At 42.5% G+C, this 17795-nt stretch overlaps 1 protein-coding gene across 11 annotated transcripts in view; it reads left to right on the top strand.

Annotated features, from left to right (window-relative positions):
• Window positions 1–17795, top strand: part of RIOX2 (ribosomal oxygenase 2) — a 28248-nt gene that overhangs the window by 3102 nt on the left and 7351 nt on the right. For 6 of the 11 annotated variants that reach the window (XM_016941531.4, XM_016941532.4, XM_001139845.7 and 3 more), the window contains exons 2-5: window positions 1719–2189; window positions 7657–7776; window positions 10199–10327; window positions 14884–14987. In XM_016941531.4, the coding sequence (XP_016797020.1) occupies window positions 1758–2189; window positions 7657–7776; window positions 10199–10327; window positions 14884–14987 (785 nt within the window). In that variant the 5' untranslated portion in view covers window positions 1719–1757. The remainder of the gene's footprint in view (window positions 1–1718; window positions 2190–7656; window positions 7777–10198; window positions 10328–14883; window positions 14988–17795) is intronic. The other 5 variants (XM_054680831.2, XM_016941533.4, XM_063806936.1 and 2 more) reach the window with 1 other exon arrangement.

The following is a 17795-nucleotide window of genomic DNA, read 5'->3' as shown; positions in this document are numbered from 1 at the left end:
GTGCCTTCCTGAAGCCTTAATTCTTTCCTTGAGAATTCAAGCTGGTCTGTTTCACTTAAAGGAAACATTTTCAGAAAATGTGTCTTACTGACCACATATCCTAAACACTAAAGTTTATTTTTTTTTTCTAAGCTTCAAGCTTTACCCCTCTCCTGTAGTATCAGTTTATATTACTCTTCCACCATGTCCTGTGTTTCCTTATCAAAAGCACCTGGTCTTTTGAAGGAACGGAGCTGTTTAGAGGGTTTTATATTTTGACATTTCCTTTCTTAATTTGTTCAGTTTATATCTGGGTTTCAATCTAAAGTTTCTTTTATAAGTTGCAACACGTCACACAGTATGCAACATATCGTTCCAGGATGCTTACCTCCCAGGCCAGAACATTAATTCCACTTAGTCTACAGTGTAGCTGAAATACTGCTTAGTTATAATGACAAAAGAACAGAAAACAGTATTCTTGCAATTATGATAACTCACCAAAGTAGGAAACTATACCGTTTATAAATAACAAGTCTTTCAGAAATTTTGGTTTTTATAAGTACAGTGGTTCTTAACCTTGTCAGGAGATAGGGACTCCTTTAAGAATCTGTTGAAAGTGATGGAGTCCCTTCCCAGAGGGAAAGGACTTTAAGATAGAATTTTGCAGTCTCAGGAAATTTAAATAATTTGAATTACAGTTCTTGGAAACAGATGAGGGAGACCTACCCTCTAAGTATCAATAGTTGTGGTTTGGAGGCAGTTCTGAAGGAGCTTTGCAAGGCTTGGCTGTGTGGCTTCGACTACTCAGCAGTGTCAGCAGCAGAAGCATCACCTGGGAGCCTGTTAGAAATGCAGAATCTCAGGCTTCACCTTGGAGCTAGTGGATCATATCCTGCATTTTATTGAGATGCTCCGGCGATCTGTGTGCACATTAAAGTTGGAGAAGTGCTGTGTTAGGGGCTAATGATATTGGTATTATTTAAAATCTTCAGTTAAAAAGTTATAGTTTTTTCAAGGCTTTAGATATAACTACGTTTAGCCTTCACTTTTCAGCCTTTAGGGGCTTTATTTCTTTAAACGAAGGGGAGTTTCTGATAAAAGTGGCAGTTTTCAGGAATAAGCTCAGAGTTGGAAGTGAGCAGGTTCAGGTGGTTAGTGGAGACAGGAGAAGGCAGTGGCCTGCTCCAGCCACCAGGAGACACCGCGGGTCCAGGGCGCATTGATTGACCTGCGTAACAGTTGGGGTGGTGCTGCGGTGAGGAGCACCTGGCAGTGGGCAGCTGTTAGTTGTTCTCTAGTCAAATGTTTGTAACTCAGAGTACATCTAATTAGATGTGGGCCCTGATGCTGATGGGAGCCAAATCCAAGATATTTGACTTTGCTGTGTCAATGGCCACAGGCTAAACCTATGAGTAGGAACTGCTGAGACAGTTGAATAGGTTTATTTGGGATAATTATACTGCCTAATAAATAATACCATGACATAGTGCTTGTGTAAAAGAAAAACACGTTCTTCTTTAGATGAATATGTCATCTGAGTGGTGGTTGAGGCTGAATCATATCTTAGAAGAAATGGCATTGGCTTAAGGCTGTCTCTTATCCTGGGGGAAGTAGCTTTGACCTATGAAGAGTTCTCACGAAGGTGTAATGGTCATTCAGTTGTGTGTGCGCGCGATCCGCTAACACCAATGCTGGCACTCCTTGTAAACCCAACCATGTGTGTTTTGTTCTTTTGGTAGGTTTGCATTTCCTTACTGCTTTGTCTTGAAGACAGAACGATGCCAAAGAAAGCAAAGCCTGCAGGGAGTGGGAAGGAAGAGGGGCCGGTTCCCTGTAAGCAGATGAAGGTAGAAGCAGCTGGGGGGCCTTCAGCTTTAAACTTTGACAGTCCCAGTAGTCTCTTTGAAAGTTTAATCTCGCCCATCAAGACAGAGACTTTTTTCAAGGAATTCTGGGAGCAGAAGCCCCTTCTCATTCAGAGAGATGACCCTGCACTGGCCACATACTATGGGTCCCTGTTCAAGCTAACAGATCTGAAGAGTCTGTGCAGCCGGGGGATGTACTATGGAAGAGATGTGAATGTCTGCCGGTGTGTCAATGGGAAGAAGAAGGTTTTAAATAAAGATGGCAAAGCACACTTTCTTCAGCTGAGAAAAGATTTCGATCAGAAAAGGGCAACGATTCAGTTTCACCAACCTCAGAGATTTAAGGTAACCAGTTTCCCCATTGCAGAATCCTCGTACATTTTAAAGTACTAACATTTGGCCACATATCAGCTCAAGGGTGAATACGTAGTTTGATGATGGTTAGCCTCTTGCCAGTTTGAGAAGGGGTAGCACCTCTTTGGTCTAAATGCATTCTAACTAGGATTAAGATTATGTGTTATGTTTGGTTGGACTGTTAGAAACTCCAGCAGCTCAGGGTAGACATTGTTGGGTATCATTGAGCTGCAAAACTAATTATACTGCAAGTTTATAAAGTTGTTAAAGTGGCACTATAACTGCAGGAGTATGTTCTGTGAGCCAGTTTATGTTTTTCTATATGATAGACATTTCTATTTGGTTTGTCACATCACTGTAATTTAAGGCATGACAGCATCAAGGTGATCATTTTTTCCCGAAGTTGCCTCCCTTTACTGCCTGCATCTAAATGGAGGCTTCAGAGCCATGACCAGATCACATGCTAGATGCAAGTCCAATGAAGAGACTTCACCCTTAATAACACCCGAATGGGTGACATTGAGGTACCTGGAACTGCTCCTGGTAAGGCTTCATAGGTGGAGGAAATCTTTGCTTTGCAAATGCAGAGGATTGGCAAATTTTTAAATTTTTTTCTATATCAGGGATTGACATTTGGGAAATAATTTGCCTCCTCGATGCTCGGTTTCTACATTTATAAAATGCAGATTTAGTATGAGCTAATTTGTTTTCCTCAAGGTTTGAGATCTGTATCTCATCTCATGACAGATGGCCCAGAATAGGTGAGGGGCTGTTCTGAATTTTAGATAAACTTTTATCCCCATTCAGAAACCCCCTTCTGTGACCCTTCATTAAATCAAAACGGCAACATGGGAGGAGAAAGAGAGGGGTTTGTGAGGTTCCATGTTGAGAGGAATGGATTCTGGCTTTATTGATGGCTTCTGGGGCTCTGTCATCAGTTACCAATAGTGTTTCCAGTGATTTAACTTGAGGTGGCTTGTTAAATCCCATTGGGCTTCATCTGGTGAATGCCCTTCCCTTTCTTTCTTGTCTAAAAGACCTTGAACCTATTCATACTCTGTATGAGGTATGAGTGCTCTTAGATTTTTCAAGACGAGTCCTGATTCCAGCTATTCCATCTCAAGCAATCATACAAAGTTGAAATGTCCCTGAAATGCTAACCTTGTGGCCTAGGCCCTCAAAAAGAATTTATAAATCATTTGTCAGACCAAGTTATGATTTGAATTCAGAAAATATGGACACCGTCAATAAAATGCTTCTCGCTGAGCTAGTCCTTGACTAGAAGTAGCACTTTTAAGAGTGGTTTTTAGAAACCTGAGAACTCTAAACATAAATGAATTCAGTGAATTTGATTACGTGTACTTTGGTCATAGACCAGCAGAGAGATGATATTTGGCATATGTGTGGTATCCACTGTGGCTGTCATTTCTCTACTTTAGAATCATCCCCCGCAGGGCTTTTCTCTGCTCATCCACTTAAGTGCTGCACATTCCTCGTCTGGGATTCCAGTGTCCAAGAACCTGTTTCTTTTGCCTTGTTGACTAGGCTCTGGCTGAGTTTATTAAAGCAGGAAGGATGAGCTTTCTCAGCCCAAATTCAGCCCTCAGGCCAGACTAGGATGTGCCTTTTTTTTTTTTTTTTTTTTTTTTTTTTTTTTTTTTTGAGACAGAGTCTTGCTCTGTTGCCCAGGCTGGAGTACAGTGGCACGATCTCGGCTCACTGCAACCTCCGCCTCCTGGGTTCAAGTGATCCTTCTGCCTCAGTCCCCCTAGTAGCTGGGATTACAGGCACATACCACCATGCCCGGCTAATTTTTGTATTTTTAGTAGAGACAGGGTTTCGCCATGTTGGCCAGGCTGGTCTCGAACTTCTGCCCTCAGGTGATCCACCCGCCTCAGCCTCCCAAAGTGCTGGGATTACAGGCGTGAGCCACTGTGCTGGGCCTTTTTTTTTTTTTAATCTCTTTGTACCACCCGTGCTGGAGAGACCTATAGGCCATAGGAGCTCACCCTCTTACACTAGAGTCTGGATTCTAAGTGCTATATTATAAGGTGGTTTGGCATTGTGTGTGTTTCTTTAGTAATGGGCATATTAACGTCAGAACAGAGGAAGTCTAGAAGGAGTTTATCCCTGGCCAGGTTGAGAGACTGTTAGAGTGAACATGCAGCCCTTTGTTTATTGGGTCTCAGACTGTGCACAGCTTATTAGTATAGTTAGTTTAAAAACGAGTAAGGAGGTAACCAGGGAGCCATAATAAGTTGTTTGCACTTGCTTTCAGTAATCCATATATTAAAAGTCCTGGTGAGAGGAATTATCACAATTATTTGCATTTTGCTTAGCAGGCTAGAGTTTACCAAGTAATTTCATATATTTTAACTTTTGAACTTTCTAACAGGTATTTGAAATAGGGCAGCTTTTGTTCCATTTTCTTTTTTTTCTTTCCTTTTTTTTTTTTTTTTTTTTTTTAAGACAGAGTCTTGCCCTGTCACCCAGGCTGGAGTGCAGTGGCGCAATCTCGGCTCACTACAACCTCCGCCTCCCTGCCGAGGTTCAAGCAATTCTCCTGCCTTGGGCCTCCTGAGTAGCTGGGATTACAGGTGCATGCCACCATGCTCGGCTAATTTTTGTATTTTTTTTTAGTAGAGATGGGGGGTTTCACCATGTTGGCCAGGCTGGCCTTGAACTCCTGACCTTGTGATCCACCTGCCTCGGCCTCCCAAAATGCTGGGATTACAGGCATGAGCCACCGCACCCGGCCGTGGACTCCATTTTCTATGTGGAAAAACTGGAGTTCACAGATGTGACCTTTCCATAACTATTCCAAGCTGATAAGGGTTTCTGACTCCAAATTTAAGGCATTTTCCTACCATACTTTGAAAGATGTATTGAAATTTAGTAGGGCTTTTTATATGTTTGCTTTTGCCTTTCTTTAGGCATATACGTGGGCTTCTATTTTAGCCATGGCGTTGAGTTTTGATTCTGATGGGTAGGTCAGTGGAGAGAGGAGGTCACAGCCAGCCAGGAGAGAGACTTCCACCTTCTCCCTTTCACTGTTCTAGGTCCTCCTTGGGCTCACCAGATATCGAATCCTGTGGTAAAGGAGAAGACAGGTTTCAGGAGCCTTGTTTGTGCTTGAATCAATGTTAGTAAAACAATATCGCTTGTATACTGCTTTGCAATTTAAATAGGATTGGTGATAAGTTGTTTTATGCTGTTCGCCACAGTGTTTGAGTGGGAGTGATAATATCTTTATCTTAAAGATAAACAACTGAAGTCACCTTGCTTGTAATTATAACTTGAACCGAGGTGGTTTGACTCCAGATCTCTTCTACTAGGCCACGGTTGGCAGATTCAGAGGCTAAAGGTCCAGATGAAATAGAAAAATTGTGCCATTGATAGCATTTTCAGTAACCTTTAAGAAGAAAAGAGACATATTCATTAGTTACCCTGATAGTTGGGTCGGGAACCATAAAATCACCTATACAGTCCTGAAAGACCTGTCATACCATCAGAGAGAGAAACAGAGAGAGAGAAGCCCTGGTTTTCTAGTGGTTCCAGTTACTATATAAAAATAATTACAGAACCAGGTCCTGTTGGCCTTTCTCGGAAATATATTAGGCCCTTTTGGAGCTCTGTTAACTCTTTGGAGCTATTCAGATGACATTAAATTATTTTTTCTGTGTTAAGTAGAAACTCTGAGGTCTATAGAGAAGCCCAGTGGTCTGTATAAAGATGTCCTTGGCTAAATCCATGGCTCACATCTGTAATCCCAGCACTTTGGGAGGTCAGAGCAGGAGGATAACTTGAATCCAAGAGTTTGACAACAGCCTGGGCAACAAAGTGAGACCACCATCTCTACAAAAAAAAGAGAAAAAAATTAGCCGGGCATGGTAGCATGCACCTGCAGTCCCAGCTACTTGGGAGGTTGAGATGGGAGGATCATTTAAGCCTGGGATGTCGAGGCTGCAGTGAACTGTGATTGTGATCACAACACTGCACTTCAGCCTGGGTGACAGAGCAAGACCATGTCTTAAAAAAGTCTTTTTTCATGTTGACCCAGTTCTTCCCAGTTCTTTCTCACTTGATATTTTTAATACAGTGGATCCTTTTTCACTCCTGTGGTAGAAGGGACTCCCAAGCTGTGGCCATTGGTTTGCTCAGCAAGTATTTAAATATGTTGTCATGCAGTCTGTGTGCCAGGCACTGTACATTCATATGTTTAAAACTTCAGTCTCTTTAGTGCCCTTTGTGATTTGTCTTTTCTTAAATTATCTGAAAGGTATGGACTTTGGAGCCATGCTGCCTGAATTTGAATCCTGGCTCCATCATTTACTAGTTGCATGGTCTCATGCCTCAGTTTCCTCATCTGTAAACTGAAGATAATGTTAGTACCCTCTTATGAGGCAGGGTTATTGTGAGGGTTGCATAATTGATATTTGTAAAGCACTTGGAGACAGTGCCTGGCACATAGGAAGTGCTAATATCTACATGGCCTAATTGCCCCCTCCTCTCTTCTCACCAGCCTTGGTAAAATCAGACTTCCTTCTCTCTCATGGGAATATATGGCCCATCGCTGGGCCCCTAAGTCTGATGTCTGCTCTGAAGAGTTGATAGTGGAGAGAAGGAACATTACCCAGCCTGTTATTCCTTCTCTGTCTGTACCTTCTTCCTATGTTATCATTTCTGTTCCCATTGCTTTAAATATCCATTTTGTGTAGGCAATTCCCAAGTGTAAATCTTCAGTCCTTAGTTTCTGCCGGAACTTCAGACCGACTTAAAGACATCTCCATGTGGGGGGGGGGGGGGGGGGTCTTAGCATTCCAAACTTAACATTCCTAATATAAAACTCTTTTTTTTGTCCTGAAAACTTGTTTTTTAGTAAGTTTTTCCCATCTCGTTACATGGAAAGGGGAACTGATTGCCCAAGTCAAAAACCCAAGAGTATTTTTTTTAACTCCTCTCCTTTACATTGAGTCTGTCGGCAAGTCCTGTCTGTGCTGCTTCTAGAGTGCATCCCACTCTTCTACCTCCCTCCTTGCCTTTCTTACCACCCCAGTCACTTCTCGCTTGAGCTGCTGCCTGAGAAGCTTCCTCACTAGTCTCTCTGACTTCCAGTCTTTTCTACAGTGCATTCTTCACACAATAACCAGGGTGAGCTTTCAAAAATGTAAATTGGATTGTGTCCTTCCCTGCTTAAAAGCCTTCCGGACTCCCAATTGCCCACCTTGTCAGTCATCCCTTTATCTGTTCATGTCTGTTACATGGTGTTTCTGCACTGGAATGGAAGATTTTTGAGACCATGGGTATTGGCTGTATCATTGCATAATTCCCGGTATCTGGTGTATAATAGTTGTGCAGTAAAGACTTCCTAAGTGAACAAGAACATGCTCTTACTCTTATTTCTAATACATTTTTCACTCCCCCCCGCCGACCCTTTCTTTTTTCCTTTCTTGTAAAGGATGAGCTTTGGAGGATCCAGGAGAAGCTGGAATGTTACTTTGGCTCCTTGGTTGGCTCGAATGTGTACATAACTCCCGCAGGATCTCAGGGCCTGCCGCCCCATTATGATGATGTCGAGGTAAGAGATGGAGAAAATTGCCCCATGTTGGGAAGAATGAGTTGTTGAGAGCCTGGTTTAGTAGAGTTGTCAGGGTGAGTTCACATTATTCTCTAAGGCTCTTAGGTCTGTATTCACTCTTTCTGTGCAGTGTCTGAGATATTGATTTCATCAAAATGTTGGGCCAAAGTAAATCCCACTAAACTGGTTTCCTGCTCTGTCTCAAAGGAACAGCTTGTTTCCAACCTTACTAATTTAAAGAGCCACACATTTGTCTGAAACAAGTATTTATTGAATTTATCTACAGAAAGGTGTGCTTGGCTTTTCCTTTAATTTCACCAAGTATGGTCTTTAATAAGATGAGGTCACAAATAATCCTCCATCTGCTCTCATTTTGTTCTTTTTCAGTAGCTGCCAAAAATATGTATATATTTTCCATTTGTGAAAATCTTGGGGCAGCTTGAATGAGGGTCATGGTTTCACTTAAGCATTGGCATCTTGACAAGTGTTGATTTCACTCTGATATGGCTTCCCAAAAAATTTAACTCTTTGGCTTATGTATTCCATAGTTTTATTTTTGTCCTAATATAAGGTGTAAACACAGAGTTATTGGTAAAAAGTCCCCTTTTTCTCCTTTGATAGCAATTTGACATCAATACATTTTCACAAAATGTTATTTTTAATATTTTTAATAGAATATCTTTGACTGAATAAAGAATAAAAAACTCGAAGTTTTCCTATCTCCCCAGGCCCTTTCAACATTCAGGATTTAGACATTCAGTAATATCTGAAGCTTGGCTTTTCCATCAGAGATTATGGGCTTTCAGCTGTCTGATAGAAGATTTAAAGGAATGAGATAGTGAGATATAAAGAACTCAGCGAGGCTCTAAGAAAGTGAAAAGAATGAATATCCAGTGTCAGGATTCATGATTCCCTGTTTTTAAAAATAAAACCCAGTAGTGGCAACTTTTGTTTAACTGTGGAATGACATGCATTTCTCATCTTTCATTTTTATTTTTTATCAGAAACTTGTACACTTGACCGTTGTGCAGTGTGGGGGTTAGTGGTGCCAACACCTCGTGCAGTCAAAAATCTGCTTGTAACTTTTGACTTCCCTAAAACTTAACTACTAGTAGCCTTCCATTGCCTAGATATCTTACTGATAGCATAAATTGCTTAACACTTATTTTGTATGTTATATGTGTTATATACTTTATTCTTCAGTAAAGAAACCTGGAGAAAAGTTATTAAAATTATAAGAAAGGGAAAAGTATTTTTAATATTGTGTTTATCAGTACCGTAAGTTTACATCATTTGTTTACAAGCTGAATCGTCCATCTGAAATGGTGGGTAGCCACAGCTGCAGGCCTTAATCTACAATACACATCAAGCAATTCAACTTTTTCTTGTAATGTTACGACTTTTTTCTGTTTCTCGGGAGTACTTGCAGTAGCAGTAGTGGCACATCATATGGGTCCCACGGTGTTATTCACGGCTTAAGGTGTTGCACTAAACATGATGAAAAATACACAAGAACTGTTGAGAGATCATTTTTTACTGTGATACACAATTCACTGGAGAGAGGAACTGCTCATGTGGAGATAATTAGCATCACACTTGAGCTCGTGGCAATAGCAACGGGAGGTAGCACAAAATTATTACAGTAGTACAATATGTACTAAAGTTAATTTTATTCAGCTATTCCATATTGCATCTTTAAGTTTATTTACATTTCTTGACTGCAAATGGTGGTCTAGAAGTATTTGTATAGGTAAGTTTTGATAAATTTTAACCTTCTGTAATACATTTGTGAATATTTTATGGTAGTAGATGATAGACTAGTATCTACATATGTTTTTATATTTGATGCATTTATGACATTCTTAATTTTTTTGATATTTTTCATGTTTTTCAAATTGTTGCAAATCTCCCCCAAATTTTCCAATATAATTTATTGAAAAAAATCAGCATATAAGCGGACCTGCACGGTTCATCCCCATGCTGTTAGGCCAGGCGTGGTGGCTCACGCCTGTAATCACTTTGGGAGGCCGAGGTGAGAGAAGTGCTTAAAGCCAGGAGTTCAAGACCATTCTGGGCAACAAAGTGACACCCCATCTCTACAAAGAAGATAAATTAGCTGGGAGCTGTGGTGTATGCCAGCTTCCCAACTACACAGGAAGCTAGGGCAAGAGGATCATTGGAGCCCAGGAGTTTGAGAGGCTGCAGTGAGCTGTAATTGTGACACTGCACTCCAGCCTGGCCAGGAGAATGAGACTGTCTCTAACAACTAAAAAAAAAAAAAACAAAAAACAAAAACCTGTGTTGTTCAAGGTTCACCTATATATTTGTCTATTAGCCCCTTAGAGGGCTAATAGTCCGGAAGCACTTTGTGTGTGAGTTGTCAGGAAGCTCTTTGATGCTCCTGGGCCTTGTGGATCTCTAGGTTTTCATCCTGCAGCTGGAGGGAGAGAAACACTGGCGCCTCTACCACCCCACTGTGCCCCTGGCACGAGAGTACAGCGTGGAGGCCGAGGAAAGGATCGGCAGGCCGGTGCATGAGTTTATGCTGAAGGTATGTGATGACCGTTGTGGGCACCTCATTGTTAGAGCCATTGTGGTTTCCCCTGTTGCTAAGACAAGTTCAGGCTCAAGGTTTAGAGTTCGTGTGATGGTCCCCGTGGGAATATATCCCTGGGTTTCAGGGCAGGGTGGTTCTCATTGCTGTCAGCCAGCACATGTAATTTCTGAAGGAGTCTTGGTGGTTTGCACTTGGAGAAGTGGGTTAAGGAAGTATTAAGTTCATTTCCCAAATAACCTGTTTTCATATACAGTTCAAGTCTAACAGGAAGAAAGAGAATTCAGTGAACCACTGACTCCTCTAGAGGAAAAATGGAAGCTCTGGCCTTGGGCAGCTTCTCCACATCCAAGACGTTGGTCAGCACAGGGCTGGAAGTTGCTTAGGCAGAACATAGCCAGGGATCCCTTAGTTTTTTTTGTTGTTGTTGCTAAAATTCCAGTGTGACTCATTTTCATCCTGGTTATATGGCAGGCTATCTCTGTGCCCCCTGCATAGTTACCAGAACAGTAGTAATCAGGAAAGTTCTTGAGGATTCCTTCTCTGGGGATTCAGGTGGCTTAATCATGTGCAGGTTCCTTGGCATCTTGCTGCTGAGAAAATCTGTCTTTGAGCAGTTAACATCGATGGGAACATAGCCAATCCCCAGCAGAAGAGGTTGTTGAGGAAACGAACGTTACATGGATAGGAGTAGTTCCATAATTCAACTTTATACTCTTTCTTAAAACATGTAACTTAATTTCCTTTAGCAATAAAACAATAGTTATTTTAAACCATTCCAAAGATTCTACCAACCTGACACATTTGCATATACTTATTGTTTTTCTTGTGTCTCGAAGTTATAATTAGTCTGTTTCTTACTCAATGCCTTGTGTGTTTCTTGATTTCAAAATCCTTACCTACCTCCCAGTAACTAAGGGAAACAATCTTGCTTTTTAGGATGGGTGCCTATATTACAGGAGTCTTAAATAAATAAACAACAGTAAAGGTAACCTTACTGGGTTTTTTTATGCTTTTAGTCAGTGGTCATCAAACTGTGGCCCATGGACCAGAAAATCTGGCCTGCTGCCTGTTTTTGTAAGTAGTTTATTGGAACACAGCCACACCCATTCCTTAATGTCCTGTGTTCATACTACACCAGCAGAGTGGACTAGTTGCCACAGAGATCACATGGCCCGCAAAACAAAAATACGTACTGTCTTTCCATTTGGCTCTTCACAGAGTTTGCCAGCTTCTGCTTTTGTTGCAACATGTTTACATAGATTCATGGTTGGTTATCTTTAAAGACTAAGCCATCTGTAGTCTCGGAAGTCAGGGCTGAGTTACTCAGGCTGGTGACCTGGCTACTTGCTCTGCCCAAGAAGGTCAGGCTTCATAGTGGCCTTTAAGTGTAAAGGGTATGGATTCTTTGTATTGTTGCCATGCCCATGCCCATTAAACAGTCAACACAGAGTCCATTAGGAGATGCACTGAGTCTCCTGGACGGAGAAAGACCATGTTGTACAGTATTGTTCAAGTGTGTATGTGTATGTGCATGTCATTTTTTTTTTTTTTTTTAGACAGAGTCTCACCCTGTCACCCAGGCTGGAGTGTAATGGCGTGATTTCAGCTAGCTGAAACCTCCGCCTCCTGGGTTCAAGCGATTCTCCTGCCTCAGCCTCCCGAGTAGCTGGGATTACAGCTGCCTACCACCATGCCCGGCTAATTTTTTGTATCTTTAGTAGAGATGGTTTCACCATGTTGGCCAGGCTGGTCTCAAACTCCTGACCTCGTGATCCACCTGTCTCAGCCTCCCAAAGTGCTGGGATTACAGGCGTGAGCCACCGCGCCTGGCCCACATTTGAGCTTTTAACCAGTGGGCCTCTTCAGGCGAAACCTTGTGTCAATGCCCAATGATGAAATAGAAAGGCTTAGTGGCTGTGGTTGAGGGATGGGCATGGGAGGGTGACAGTGGGGGTCTTGGAGCCCTTATCCGCTTCTTTCCCCTATGCTAGTGGCAGCCCGTGCAGTTCATCTGCAGACCCAGACTCCCAGGATGAGATCACGCCTGTGATGGAAACACCACTCTGTGGCTCAGGGATCTGACAGATCTGAGTTTGAATTCAGCTGCTGTCACTTATTAGCAGTATGTCCTTGGTCAAGTTATTCATCCAAGTCTCAGTTTCCTCTTTATTAAAACAGAGATCATGATACTTACCTTGCAGGCTATGAGGATTGAAAAATATTATTTTGCTGCCTCCTTTACAATAAATCTTTAGGCGGGGTGCGGTGGCTCACGCCTGTAATCCCAGCACTTTGGGAGGCCGAGGCAGGTGGATCACCTGAGGTCAGGAGTTCGAGACCAGCCTGACCAACATGTAGAAACCCCATCTCTACTGAAAATACAAAATTAGCTGAGCGTGGTGGCTCATGCCTGTAATCCCAGCTACTCAGGAGGCTGAGGCAGGAGAATCACTTGAACCCAGGAGACGGAGGTTGCAGTGACCGAGATCACGCCATTGCACTCCAGCCTGGGCAACAAGAACGAAACTCCGTCTCAAAAAAAAAAAATCTTTAGAGGCAATATCTGTATGTCTGTCTGAGTTTTTCTGTTGCTTCTTGTCAAATTACCACAAACTCAATGGTTTAAAACAACATAAATTCATTATTTTATGCTTCTGGAGGTCAGGAGACTAAAAGGGGTCTCTCTAGGGTTGCTGTACTGCATTCCTTCAGGAGGCTGTAGGGGAGAATGTTTACTTACCTTTTCCAGCCAGGAGGGTGGGGCAAATGTGTATGAAATGAATGAAATATAGTCATGTGCCACTTGACATTTTAGTCAACAACAGACTGTATATGTGACAGTTGTCCCATAAGGTTATAATGAAGCTGAAAAATTCCTATCACCTAGTGTTATTGTAGCCATTGTAAAATGTTGTAGTGCTACGCATTACTCACGTGTTTGTGGTGATGCTGGTCTAAACAACCCTACTTCTTTGCTAGTCATATAAAAGTGTACAGTAGAGCCCTAGGCTCTCCCATTCACTTACCATCACTGACGGGCTCACCCAGAGTAACTTCCAGTCCTATGTAGATGTACCATTTATTATTGTTTATACTGTGTTTTTTCTTGTCCACGTTTAGATATATTTAAGTACAGAAACACCATTGTGTTACAGTTTTCTACAGTATTCAGTACAGTCACATGCTGTATAGGTTTGGAGCCTAGGAGCAGTAGGCTGTACCATGTAATGTAGGTAGTACACTATACTACCTAGATTTGTAAGTACACTGATGTTTGCGCAGTGACAAACCACTTTTCTCAGAACATAACCCCATTGTTAAGTGGCATGTGACTGTATACCTGAGAGTCTCACTCAGGCTGGCACAGAGACACTCAGTAAATGATAGTTATAATTATCAGTAAAGCATTTACTTGAAGTACTGTCAGTTTGTTGTCATTCAGGGAAAATTTGCAACTAAGATAGCTCTTATGAATATATATCATGATATATTCCTCTTGCTTTGAGGAGAATCTTAATTTTTTTTTTTAAGCTGGCATTTCTTGACCTCTTTCTCCAGGGCTCATGGTCTTAACCATTGCACTAGACTACCTCTTGTAGTTGCAGAGAGAAGATAAGCTGCCCTCAAGATTCCCTCTTTTCTCCATAGGTAGCTGCTACATGGAATATTTTGGCCTGAGTGGGATTGGGAAGGAGGCAGCTCAGGGCAGGAGTAATTTGGGGAGAATGTTTTGGTCCACCCACTTGGAATAGGGTAGAGGAGGCTCAGCTGCCCAAGAAAATGATGAATTTTTGATTACATCTTATTTTTCAGTTCAAATAGGGATTGTATAGTTTTTCAATTCATCCCAACATTCATTGAGCCTGTGTTGAGTGCTAGGTGCTTTGCTAGGGTAGGCTCTGGGAAAGACAAGATGGTAAGATACAGACCCTGCGCCTAGAAGTACTCAAAAATTATCAGGAAGTGGGGGACTGGCGGATAAAATCATATAATCCAATCACATGCCCATCATTCCCCTAAGAGCTTGGAAGCAGCATCTCTAATCCTCAAAATAATCCTGTAAGGTTTGGGGCTATTAAACTTCATTTTACAGATAAAGAAACTGAGGCTTTGGGCAGGTAAATTGCCAGATCATCAGCCAGTAAGTGGCTGTGTCTGTGTGACTCTAAATTAAAGCTCCTACTCTTAACCACTGAAGCATGCAAGAGGGAGGAAGCAGGCGTCCCAGGCACAGGATGTTACCTTCCTTGATCCCTGCATCAGGGCAGGGTAGTCTCAGGTGAGTCTAGTCTCAGCTTGAGAATGAAAAGATAGTGACTTCAGGCACCGAGAGCCTCTCGTGGATCATGGTTAACAGTGACAGGCTCACGGACACAGAGAAGCTAGACTAGCTGCACACGACATGAGCCCAGCATATAGACTGTGCCTTGAGGTTGTGGTTTCTAGAATGGAGAACTGAGACTCAAAGCCCATATTTATCTCCCTGAAATGAAGAGGACTGAGAAGGAATACTTATTAACTTCTCTACCCTTTCCTGTTCCTTCCTTTAGCCGGGTGATTTGTTGTACTTTCCCAGAGGAACCATTCATCAAGCGGACACTCCTGCGGGGCTGGCCCACTCGACTCACGTGACCATCAGCACCTACCAGAACAAGTAAACACTGCCTCCCAGCTGCGCATGCTAGGACAGCTCTGAGTCCTTGCCTGCAGCAGCCACATTCAGGAGGGACATGAGGGAGTTGGCCCCTACCTCCTATGCAAACCCCAGGGTTTATGTCCTTTACTGACTTCCACATTCCTTTGATGTCCCATGTATGTGACTGGTCCCTCTGGACTTGCTTCTGGGGACATCATGAACCTGACTCTGTAGGATGTGGGGCATTGCCCAAATAGAGAGTCCCATAGTTTGGAAAGAAAGAGACTAGCTGTGGGTACATCAGTGTGTTAGTGATGCCAGGCTGGGCTCATACTCTCTCTCTCTTTTTTTAATATGATAAAATATATAGAACATAAAATATACCATTTTAAACCATTTTAAAGCATAGTTTGACATTAATTACATTCACACTCTTGTGCAACCATCACCACTATTCGTTTCTAAAACATGTTTATTCCAACAGAAACTCTGTACCCATTGAAATCTCTTGGTCTCTTTGAGGGTTTATCTTTTTACAGTCCATGAAGTTAAAGTAGGACAGGCAGTCTGGAACAGCAGGAACTAAAGTGCATGTGCTGACAGCAGTTCCAATTAAAATCATGTTCATTTCAGCTAGTACCTCCTCACTGGGTGGCAGTGCTGTGTGAGTTATATCCAAAAAGCAGCAACCTTGCTGGTCCAAATCATATTTAAAAATACTAATCATGGCCAGGCGTGGTGGCTCACTCCTGTAATCCCAGCACTTTGGGAGGCTGAGGCGGGTGGATCGCTTGAGGTCAGAAGTTTGAGACCAGCCTGGCCAACATGGTGAAACCCCATCTCTACTAAAAAAAATACAAATATTAGCCAGGTGTGGTGGTGTGCACCTGTAATCCCAGCTACTCTGGAGGTTGAGGCAGGAGAATCACTTGAACACAGGAGGTGGAGGTTGCAGTGATCCAAATCACGCCACTGCACTCCAGCCTGGGCGACAGAGCGAGACCCTGTCTCAGGAAAAAAAAAAAAAAATACTAGTCATGAGTTAATGTGTTAAACAAATATGTACTAGACATTGTGTTTGTTGCTGGGAATTCAAGGATTTTATTGAAGGGGTTTTGAGAGAGCTTATACTTTGGAATTGGTTGTAGGAGAAGAGATGGTGTGATAAATTCTATTGTAGGTTTGCGGAGGAGACTCTTGGAGCATAGAGGAATGCATTTAGCTAAGTAGGGGCATTAGAGAAGCCTTCAGAAATGACACCAATGCTGAGTGAGTCTTAAAGGATGAGTAAGTAGGGGTGGGTCAGCAGATCAGAGTAGGAGAGGACATTCTAGGTCCAAGGGACGGCAAGTCACCTCCTACCTTCAGGGCCAGAACTTGCAAAACAAGTTAGTAAGCATACCTCTGCTTCCTCATCAGACTTTTCAGTGTGAATTTCACCTCTACATTTAAAAGACTTACTGGAGGAATTAGCTGAGGCCTGGCCCTAGTTTAGTGCTATCTTTCCCACAAGTAGAAGGCCCAAGCTTGTATTAGGCTTCCATTTTGAAAAATGCCCTCATCACTTTGGCTAGGTAGGTTCCTTGCATTTTAAGGGACAGAAAGTCACCAAAGCCAGCTCAAGAAGTGCAGGGTCACTTGAGGGAGTGAGTCCTAGAAACTATAGAAAGGCCAGGCTACAGAGAGGCTGGAATTAGAAGTCCATTCTGGATTCAGAGCAGTTCTGAACCACATAGTTTGGCCCTTTGAATATCCGTGCATCTGTGGGTGTCCCATCGTTAATGTTTCTCAGGTACTCCCTTTCTGTAATTCTCTTTTCCATTTCTCTTGCTGCTACCAACTGGTTTTCTAGTGACTGGTGTTTTCTCCCTTCTGTTCCTTCTTCAGCTTCTGTTTACTCATAACATTAGGCCATCACCAGTTGCTGCTCTGACCTCCATCTCATTGACCCTATTAGCTTTTGCTTCTGCTAAGGACCTGACTCACTCTCTGTTTCCCAATCCCAAGAGTGAGGAACTGGCCGGCTGCCCCTGGGTCCTATTCATTTCTTCTCTTTTCAGCTGGGGCTGGGAAGAGCTTCCTAAGTTAGAGAAGTTGCCTGCTTAGGATTGTGGGTGGGTACCATGATCAATGTGTCCAGGCTGGATTTTGACCTGTGTCTTGGACAGTGATGCTGGAGCTAGAATGAGAAGATGTGACTTGAGGGCCATTGCTCCCCAGAAATGATCCTGTGTTTTGAGCCTAATGCTCCTTCAGGTACCATGTAAAGGTGAATATTTGGGGCCTCTTCCTAACACCTGTCAAGGTAGCATTGTTGGAGTGTTTGGGGGTCTGCTGTATGTTGTTGATTTGGTTGTTTTACCAAAGTGGACCCTTCAAGAGATATTCCTAAATTGTGGGAAGTCCCAATATCTATTCTGACTCTTAGAGGAGCACTATTTAACTTCTACTAAATTCCTCCATGAGCTGTTGCTGTATGACTTCCACCTACATAAACCTGCAAAGGAAGCACATATTATATGGTGCTGAGAGATCTGCATGTACCCTCCAGGTTGAGACTCAATTAAAGATGCAGGGTTGGATATAACATTAAGTCACAAAGCAGTGAGGCCACCAGGTAGTAGATGTCTTGGGAAAAGTGTCTCTCATGTGGCTTTTGTCCTCCTTTGCAACTTTTCTGGGAGGGAAGCATAACAGTGTTAATTTTGCTTACTGAGTGAGAAGTAAAAGTCATACTGTGAATTTCCATTTTCTACTAGCCGGCAATTTGAAATCTGGTGACACAGGAAAATTTTAAATAGCTAAGAAATGTTTAAAGAGAGCATC

Source organism: Pan troglodytes, chromosome 2 (genome assembly GCF_028858775.2).
Source record: "Pan troglodytes isolate AG18354 chromosome 2, NHGRI_mPanTro3-v2.0_pri, whole genome shotgun sequence".
NCBI lineage: Eukaryota > Metazoa > Chordata > Mammalia > Primates > Hominidae > Pan > Pan troglodytes.
This window is presented reverse-complemented; position numbering and strand designations above follow the sequence as displayed.